General features: G+C 52.5%; 1 protein-coding gene across 2 annotated transcripts; it reads right to left on the bottom strand.

The window, feature by feature from the left end:
• Positions 1-5,760: 5,760 nt before the first annotated feature.
• TMEM42 (transmembrane protein 42) lies at positions 5,761-9,215 on the bottom strand. 2 transcript variants are annotated; one of them, XM_070463413.1, is made up of 4 exons: positions 8,975-9,215; positions 6,965-7,111; positions 6,564-6,732; positions 6,329-6,416 (listed from the first exon to the last, which is right to left on the bottom strand). In XM_070463413.1, exons 1-3 carry the CDS (start codon positions 9,164-9,166, stop codon positions 6,589-6,591), a joined length of 483 nt encoding a protein of 160 aa, XP_070319514.1. In that variant the 5' UTR covers positions 9,167-9,215; the 3' UTR covers positions 6,329-6,416; positions 6,564-6,588. The 2 variants fall into 2 exon arrangements, with proteins under 2 accessions (XP_020728301.2, XP_070319514.1); XM_020872642.2 differs by lacking the exon at positions 6,564-6,732 and having other exon boundaries at positions 5,761-6,416.
• Between the last annotated feature and the right edge of the window lie 218 nt (positions 9,216-9,433).

The following is a 9,433-nucleotide window of genomic DNA, read 5'->3' as shown; positions in this document are numbered from 1 at the left end:
CAAGGGCAGGCCTTCCTGAAAAGGGAAGCTAGAGTCCGGGGGTATAGAGGGACACAGGGCTAACCCTGCTTAGCTGGGCAGGGGCCTGGGATGGGCCTGCTGGTGTGAGGAGGAGGGGTGCTTGTCCATCACTCCCACGGCTGCCTGGAGGAGGTAGATGTTTTGGGTGTTAAGAGTGAGAGTGAAACATCTGGATGAGAACAAGGTGAGGAGCCTGTGGCTTCCTTGGAGAAGGTTCAGAGGCTCTTTGGAGGGAACAGGTAGGCAGGCTCCCTCACCAGGAGGGGTGAAGCCATTCACCACGTTCCCCCTTCCCTCCCCCTGCGCCCTCATGTCAGCCCTCTTGAGGTTTCCTGATTTTAACTACCATCATCAAGTAGGTGGGACCACTGGCTCACCCAGCACCATCACCAAGGGCCTGGGGCTTCTTCCACATGGAAGACTGGAAATGGCCCCTGCACCGCAGGTGCCTCGAAGGCCCACCAGCCATGAGGAAGTGCAGGCAGGGGTCATGAATTTTGGTTTCAGGTGCCACAGTTTCAAGTTGCCTGAAGTTGTCAAAAGTCAAAGGCAAGCAGACAGCACGTGGTCCTCAGTCCTGCGTCTGGTTTGGGCACGGGCTTGGTGTGTGCCGAGGTCTATAGGAAAGGCCCTGTGCCCCTGATGGCCCTCAGGCCCCCTCGGGGAGGGAGGAGAGGTGGGAGTGAGGCGTGGGGCAGAAGCCCTTGGACTCCAGGCAGACACAGTGGAGAGAGAAGATACTTTCAGCAGCCCCAGCCAGTGTGGGCAGAAGGCTGTGGTCAGCTGCTGCTTCCAGGGCTGATGTGCACTGGGACTGAAGAGGTGGTCCCTTCTCACAGGGCAAGTGGGCAGCAGCTCTGGGCTTCTGACAGCCTGGGCTATCAAGCCAGCTCTGTGGCTGTGGACGCCTTTGGTTCTGACCACAGACAGCCATGGTCCAAAACTCAAGGTGGCAGGGCAGGGCTCTGGGACCCAGGCTGGGCATTTCTACTGTCAACAAGGTGCCGCTGTGATTCCACATGACCTGGCCCAGTAGTTGTGCTGCTGTGGTTGGTTGACCTTTGAATGCTATCTTTCACCCAGCTAGCTCTTGAATCTGCCCTCATATGAGTAATCAAACCTGACTGTCTGAAATCTAATGAGTAACAAAATCTAATTATCTGAAAGCTAATACCTAAGGTTTCCCTGGAAGAAAAACTATGACAAACCTAGACAGCATATTAAAAAGCAGAGACATCACTTTGCTGACAAAGGTCCGTATAGTCAAAGCTATGGTTTTTCCAGTAGTCATGTATGGATGTGAGAGTTGGACCATAAAGAAGGCTGAGCACCGAAGAATTGATGCTTTCAAACTATGGTGCTGGAGAAGACTCTTGAGAGTCCCTTGGACAGCAAGGAGATCAAACCAGTCAATCCTAAAGGAAATCAACTGTGAATATTCATTGGAAGGACTGATGCTGAAGCTGAAGCTCCAATACTTTGGCCACCTGATGTGAAGAGGTGACTCATTGGAAAAGACCCTGATGCTGGGAAAGATTGAAGGCAGGAGGAGAAGGGGTCGACAGAGGATGAGATGGTTGGATGGCATCACCGATTCAATGGACGTGAGTTTGAGCAAACTCTGGGAGATGGTGAAGGACAGGGAAGCTTGCAGTCCATAGGGTTGCAAAGAGTCTGACACCACTAAGCGACTGGACAAAAATCCCTAGGCAGGAAATGCTGAAATGTTCAACCAAGGCTCAGAGCTGGTCAGAGCTGCCACCTCCTTCCGTGGCATCAGGCAAAGTCTAGTTGGTGATGAGAACAGTCTTCTTTCTCAGCAGGAATCTATTTCACCTCATTGGAACTAAACTTGTTGAGAAATTTCTTAAGTCCAGCTTTTGTTGGGATGCCTTTTATGTGGAATCTGATGGTCTCCCCAGGCTTCACTGTCCTGGAAAATTCAAAGATACACAACCATGTGGTTGGCTGGGAGTGCTTCGGGAGAGGGGAGGGGCACTGTGAGAGAAGCCGGGAGTCCCAGCCTCCGCTCAGTCTTTTTGAAGGGTCCTGGCTGGTCCTGGGCAGGGCACATGGGCATCCACACTGGGCTCTGTGAGAAGTACCTAGGAACTTTAGATGACAACTAATGATGAGACCCAGGCTGGAGAGTCAGTCGCAGCTGTCAGGGCTGGGACACGCTGCCAGGGCTGGGCGGAGACGTCAGTAGTATTTCTGCCATTGGAGCACTAGGTATAAACCAACGAGCTGAAGACAAGTGCAACCTCCAACTTGCTGAGTCTGATCCACACACCGACTTTTCCAACTTGGATTACTATAGAAGACCTTCACACTGTAGAACACACATGCTCCTCTAGCTTATTCTGGAAGATCAGAAGATCCAGAAGTGCAGCTCTCAAGTTCCTATACAGTCTCAGCTAGCCAAGATGAGCGGCAGTGCCTACTGTTTACAAGGTACCTCAAACATCCCTAGAGACATGACTGCCTGGAGATGCGTGTGTTTTCCCCAATTCCTCTCAGGAGGTGGGAGAAATTTTCTACTAAGCCACTTGGGTGAGGGTGGGAAGGGAAATTCCCCAAGAGAAACTCTTGATGCTTAAGTCATGAAAGACCCCCCTCTGCCTTTGGCGTGGGGTGGGGGCTGCAGGGAGGGCAGGAGGTGCACACCTGACAGGAAAGAGTTGCTAAGGAGCTTCTCACTGTAACTTTTGCATCTTTAGAATTTTGTACTATGTGCAAATAATTACTTATTCCAAAAATTAAAATGTTAAAGATTCAGTTGAGCAAAAACTTTAAAAATAAAATTGCCTATTGATGCATCACTTCAGAAATTCTAATTTGGAAAAGCAAGGTGTTATTTCTCTTAGGAATACACCTGGCCTGAAGAATAAGCCAACCAGGGCACTCCCCCCCCCCCCCAGGGGTCTTAGAGACCCACCCAGAGCCAAGACCGAGCTCCAGGCAGGAGCCCTTTCTGCCTCTAGTGGCTCGCCTCTACCGGGGAGCTTAGCGTACTGGAAAGATACAGATTCCTGAGAGGCGGGCATTTCTTCGGACTCTAGAATTCTGCAATGATGAAACCTTTGATGATTGGTTCATTATCAAACATAGGCAGTCCAAGTAGGTATTGGAATCCAAGGAGAGTCTCTTCAGATGCTGCCACAGCTAGAGAGGAGGGATGTGGTCATTACTACAGTCCCCTAAAATGAGTTACCATCAGGCACAGAATTAGAAGAAATCTGGATGGACAGAACTGGGTTACTTTGTGTAAGTCTCTTCCTCTCTCTGGAAAACAAGCAGCTGAGCTCAAGATGAAATAATAATTGACTGCGTTCTCCAGGCTCCCATCCTGAGTCCATGGAGACATCCTCAGCTTTAGAACTTTTTCTGCCCATTCTCAACTGCCCTGGCTACCCACAAACCACTGGTTAGAGTAGGCATTTGAGACAAAATCTTTGCCATCATAAAAGACTTCCAATGCTACTTCTAGCACCCCTGATTCATGACTGTGATGAACTCCAGGCTTCTAGACTAGTCTCTTTGGCCCCTATTTTCTCTGTGCATAGATTCCTTGTAACTATCAAGTGGTAGCTACTTAGGAAATGTTCATTTGTGTTAACTCACAAACCATGAAAATCAAAAGCAGGGTCTCTGAAGCAGGGATACAAGTGCGCGTGGGGGTTATCGTTCATCCTTAGACCAGTCTTAGGAGGAAGCTACTTGGCCTGGTGGTAGGGGGTGGGGTCCTGCAAGGTCTCCACGAGAGGTCTGGAACGGTGAGGGTTGGGAGGTCAGACATGGGAGGCAAGAGTTAAACAGGAATCAAAGAGATGTTCACTTCCGGAGCCAGCTGTGTAGGACTTCCATGGGCAAGTGTGGGACAGTCCTAGCACAGACATAATTAAGAACAGGAACAATCGTAAACCACTGTGGACAAATGAGATCCCTGAGCCCACACAGAGAGATTGTTTCATAGATGGATAGGTGACTGATACATCAGACAGACAGATGATGGACTGGAGAGAAGGAAGGGCTTTGGTTACAGAATATGGGGCCCAGCACATAAGTGCAGAGGGAGCTGAAGTTGGGAAATGACTGTGAAACCATCATAGAGAAGGCTGGTTCAGACATGAGTTGTCATGCATGCACACTCAAGTCGTGTCCAACTCTGTGACTGCAGCTCGCCAGGCTCCTCTGTCTCTGGGATTCTCCAGGCAAGAATACTGGAGTTGCCATGCCCTCCTCCAGGGGATCTTCCTGACTCAGGGATTGAACTTGCATCTCCTGCATTGGCAGGTGGGTTCTTTACCACTGAGCCACTTGGGAAGCCCCAGCATGAGCTGTCAGTGGAAAGTAAATTGGGGGGTGGGGTGGGGGGGCAGGGAATGACGGGAATGATTTTCATGAGGACCAGGATATTTGCATGACCTCGTTTACTTCCTGTTTACTTCAGTGAACTCTGTCCTTTCTGAAATGAAATGAGGAGGAGGTGAGATGCCTCAGGGAGTGTGAGGCAGCAAACGTTGAGATGCTGGGTGACACAGCAGACTGAAGTAATGCAGTCATAGCCAGGGCGCCTTTAGAGCCTTGAAAAATCTGAAGAGCCACGAAAGGATGTTCCAAGGAACCTCCCAAGAGGACCTGGCCGTGATCATGCCTTGATTTTTAGACTTCCAGCCTCCAGAACTGTGAGAGAATATGTTTCTGTTGGTTTAGCCACCAATTTTGTGGCCATTTGTTTCCGCCCTAGGAAAGGAATTCACAGCACAGAGTCCGTGTGGAGCACTGGAGCGTCCTCCTCGCCCGCTGCTCCTTGGGGCCTGCATCATGACTCAGCACCCCCATACGGGTGGGTTAACGAGGTCAGAGCAGTGCTGGGACTGCAGGAAGACATACCTCAGCTGTCATTTTTAATTTTAATTTTAATGCTTTTGTTTTCTGTAGTTATTGCACCTGGCTGGGTAGAAAAGACTGAAATGTCAACTGCTCGTAATGTCATATCATAAATGCTGGGGAACCATCCCAATCAGGGTAAGCTGCAAGCAAAGTGTTGGCAGGATACAACTTCCTTGTTTTTCGCCACCAGTGGGCGAGTTGGAATTTAAATCCTCTCAGTATTAAAAAAAAAACAGTCTGCATAATGAATGATGTTTGCTGTAACTTCTGCCTCTTGGAGTCTCGAGAGAGAGATGACAGATGGAGACACCGTTAAGGTTTTAAAAGGCAAAGCTGCTCTTAAACCAAAGTTAGCGATAGTTGCTAAGGCGCTCTTGTGAGACCATCAGCCTATGACTTTTCAGCTTGTTGTGCAGATTTCTGGCGGGGTGTGGGGGGCACTGTTCAATCAGGACTCGAAAAATGACAAGATGGCAACTTCCCTGGGGCAGGGGGGGTGGGGGTGGGGGCGGTCCAGTGGTTAGGACTCTCTGCTCTCACTGCCAAAAACCAGGATCCAATCCCTGCTTGGGGAACTAAAATCCCAGAGGCCGAGTGGCGCAGCCATAACATAACATAAAATATTATAAGAGCTATGGACAGATATGCTCCTGAGTTTGAAGAACATCTGCCTGGGTAGAGTCAGGAAGGAACTGGCAGGCAGAGAGCAGCCAAGCACCAGGCCTGGAAGTGGGGATGGGATTTCAACTCCCCTCTGAGAACTGCAGCTCACCCTAGTTGCTCTTCCTCCAAAAAAATGAAAGGAAAAAAATTAGGACAGAATCGAGATTGCACACCTGGCAGTTTTAACTTACAAAACAAGCATTTATTAATCTAGTTTTTCTTCTCTTGCCTTAATACAGAAGCATGAGGCTGATGGTCTGGTAACATCGATGTGAAGCCGAAAATCCAACCAGTCCTGATTCCAAAATCCCGTGACTGGCCTTCATTAGGCAACAGGATCGCAGTTAGTGTGGTCTCAAGTCCATATAGTAAGCTGACCAACCCCAGGGTCTCCTGCGCCTGCCGGGGCTCGCTGGGTGGGCTGGGGAACATGAGAGTCAACAGCACAGTGCAGACGGATGGAGGAGGCGGCTTCAGGCAGAACACTGCCGAGGTTCACTTCCCCTGAAAGAAGCTGGAGCTGTCTACCCACAAGGCTTCCTGGTCACAGGCCTGCTTCCCTGGGCAGCATCGTCCTCTGGCCTGGGGTCGGAAGGCTGCGCACCCAGATTGCCCTGAGCTGCGGTCCCCACACGCCAGCCCGAGCCTGAGCCGCCATGACTGTCTTTCCAGCGGGTCTGCCCAGCCGGCTGGTGCTACCGCTGCTTGTGCGGAAGGGGCTTCCTGGGCGGTGGGAGCTCCCGGTGGATCAGGGTGAGTCCGCAGAGGATGAGGAACACTCCGCCCCACCACAAGACCTCCTGGCACTCTCCGTACAACACAAAACCCAGGAAGGCCTGGGGGACAGAGACAAATGTGAGGCTGGGCAGACACGTGCCCGAAGGGTGCGCGGACACCACCTGACTCCCCCTGGGGCCGGAAGAAAGGTCTGGGGCTAGAAGTCTTGGGCCTGAAACCCAGCTGTGATCTTCAACAGGTCTCACCTGTAGAAGTGGGCCGGGTACCTGCTCAGAGCACTGGACCAGCAAAGGGGACCAGAGAGGCCAGAAGCCAGGCCCTGCACATAGCCGGCCCAGCACGTGCTCCCTGGCTCAGCCCACTGGGAGGGAAGACCCTCCACCCTCCATGTCTCCTGCCTGAGTTCACAGATCCCTGTGGGGCGGCAAACAAGTAGGCTTTTGACAGCTGGACTTCCTCGCCATCTAAGTTGAGAATGTCACCAAGTTTGAGAGATTGAAGGAGAAGTCACAGGGAGTCAAGATACCGCCCAACCTCTGCTTCAGTTCCTGTCCCTTCTCCTAGGTGGGAAAGCAGGAGTTGCCCAAGGACAACCCACCCAGAACCCAGGTTTGGGACAGAGGAACCATACACTCAGGCTACTCACCGAGTTGAGGATGTTTGAAAAAGTCACCGTGACAGATGCAATGGCTGAAGACATGGACAAACTGAGTCCCCGGCTAAAGAACGTCCACATCAGAGAATTGGTGGTAGCCATCATAATAATGCCTAAGACGCAGAAGCCCACGTTCACCTGCAGGAGAAAGGGTCACTGCAGCCACGGTCAGCCCTGGACAGGCTTGACCAGCAGCCACCCTGACAGCCACCCAGGGTCTGGTCATTGCTGGCAGCCAGGCTGCCACAGCCTGGGGGTTCTGAGCTTTCCTGCACAGGCCTTCACTTAACCCTCAGCCGGCGCACACTCACTCAACAGCTGAAACAAACTCAGAGAAGACATTTATTTGGCCATTGTACCAGCCATGTGACCTTGGGCAGAAGTAAAGTGCTAATTCATATCCAGTTATCTTCTATTGAACACCAGTCTGTTACGGCCCCACAGTGACCAGTGCGGTGGGGAAGTTCAGTCTCAGTGGGCCAAGCAGTTATCCCCCGGTCTGAGTAAATGAGGGGCAGAGTCCTCACATGCCAGAATCAGGTGAAACAGGAATTGGTGGTCTCCCTGCTGCCCTGTGCAGCCTAGAAGCCATTCAGCCCGGTCCTACCGGGCATTCTTGAGCTTTTACTTGGTAGCAGGCCCTGGGCTAAGTGTCATAAGTACATTTTCATTTATTCCATAACTTCATTTTACAGATAAGGAACCTGAGGCATTAAGGAACTTGCCTGAAGCACCACAGCTTGGGGAAGCCACCAGGATGCAGGCCCAGGCAATGGGACCGCATGCTCTGAACTAGGACACAGCATGGGAAACCACACCTGGGAGTGTCTGACTAGTGATTCCAGGCGTTACTTGGAGAACATGCAGATTTCATTCGTTTGTTTGTTTCAGGAGACTACTGAGAGGAGAGGATCTTTATAAGCCTCCTGTACAAAGGATGTGCAGACCCCTTACTTGATTTTGAGTTATTAACCTGCCTGCAGACAGACAGCCGCTTCCCCTGGGGACGGCACCCAACTACACCTCCTCCTCTTCTTTCTCATAACAGTTTTCCAGCAGCTGAATATATGGTGTCTTGAGGAAGGAGTGTCTCTGTGTAAGTTACACAGAAGCACTGTTATGTGCCAATGGCAGCCTACTTGTATAAAGGCTTATGAAGGTCTGCTGCACAACTGAGAAAACAAGAAAACCTCATGGCTCATGGTCACTCATCTTACTTTGGACCACTTACTCCAACGAGAATTACACATGCCAGGATACCAACTTCAAGCATGGCAGTGCCCACTGGATTAGCCCTTAACAGGCTTAAACCTAAAGAATCAGCCTGTCTACTGTCTCAGTCCAGGACTAACCCTGAGTTGCAGCAGCTGCAATGAAACCTCTTTACCAAGCAGAAGCTCGCCTATATGACTTGAGACGGGAGAGGCCACCTTAGCAGACGTGGGGAGGCAGTTCAAGAGTTCTCAGCATTGGGAAAATAGCCAGAACGTTTGTCTCAGTCTTCCTTTTATACCTAGGACATCCGAAATTCCCGTTTCCTGGCAGGTGGGTTGACCAGTCAAAACACTCGTTAAAGACGGAGTTGGGCAACAGGCTTCTCACCTTAAGAGTCACGTGGAGAGAAATGCTCAGGCACAAAGGGCTTAAAATGAGAGGTAGAGAGTGGATGGAGGAGGTGTGCGTCTTCCCCGAGAATGAACTAGCTCGGAGGACAGATTTTTGGGGTCCCTGGTAAGGCAACAGGCCTCAGTCCCCCACGTCTCTTACCACCTACATTGGAGGAGGGCTGGGCGTGACTCCTAGTAGAGGTATGCTCTTCTGCCCCCGCTGTTCTGCAGCGCCCGACTACGGATGAGCCCCCCAACCCACCCCCCAAAAACAGACCCGCGGGGGTCGGACGGCCCCAGCGCCGTCAGCTCGGCCCCGCCCCGGAGCCCCGCAGCGCCCCTCCTCCGCCTGGCCCCTCCCGCCGGCCCACCGCAGCAGCGCCCCCGGCTCGACCTCTCTGCCGAAGGCCAGCTTGGCGGAGGCGGCGGCCAAGGCCCCGAACGCGCCGGCGCACAGGCAGTTGAACACGCCCCAAAAGCGGCGCCGCATCGCGCCGGCCTGGAGGTGCGGGGGGAATCCGGCAGAGGTGTTAGGGTAGGCGGCGGCGCACACCCCGCCGCCTCCGGGCAGCGGTCTTCCCGCCATGGCGCTCGCAGCCACCTCTCGGGGCGCCAGCCGGCGCCTGGGCCGGAGGCGCGCGACGATTGGACAGCGGCCTCACGTGAGCGCCGCACCACGTGAGTGGCATGGCCAATTGCGGCTCCGCGATGGCCTCGAGGGGCGGGGCTGCCGCAGTCTTCCTGGCGGTGGCTGCTTTTCCGCGTTAGGTTTAGGCTTTCGCGGGAGGGCTTCTGGACCGACATATCCAAGGCTGACTGTGGTCGTTGTAGAACAACTCTTCGTGACTCAGCA

This window comes from Odocoileus virginianus, unplaced genomic scaffold (assembly GCF_023699985.2).
Source record: "Odocoileus virginianus isolate 20LAN1187 ecotype Illinois unplaced genomic scaffold, Ovbor_1.2 Unplaced_Contig_2, whole genome shotgun sequence".
Taxonomy (NCBI): Eukaryota; Metazoa; Chordata; class Mammalia; order Artiodactyla; family Cervidae; genus Odocoileus; species Odocoileus virginianus.
This window is presented reverse-complemented; position numbering and strand designations above follow the sequence as displayed.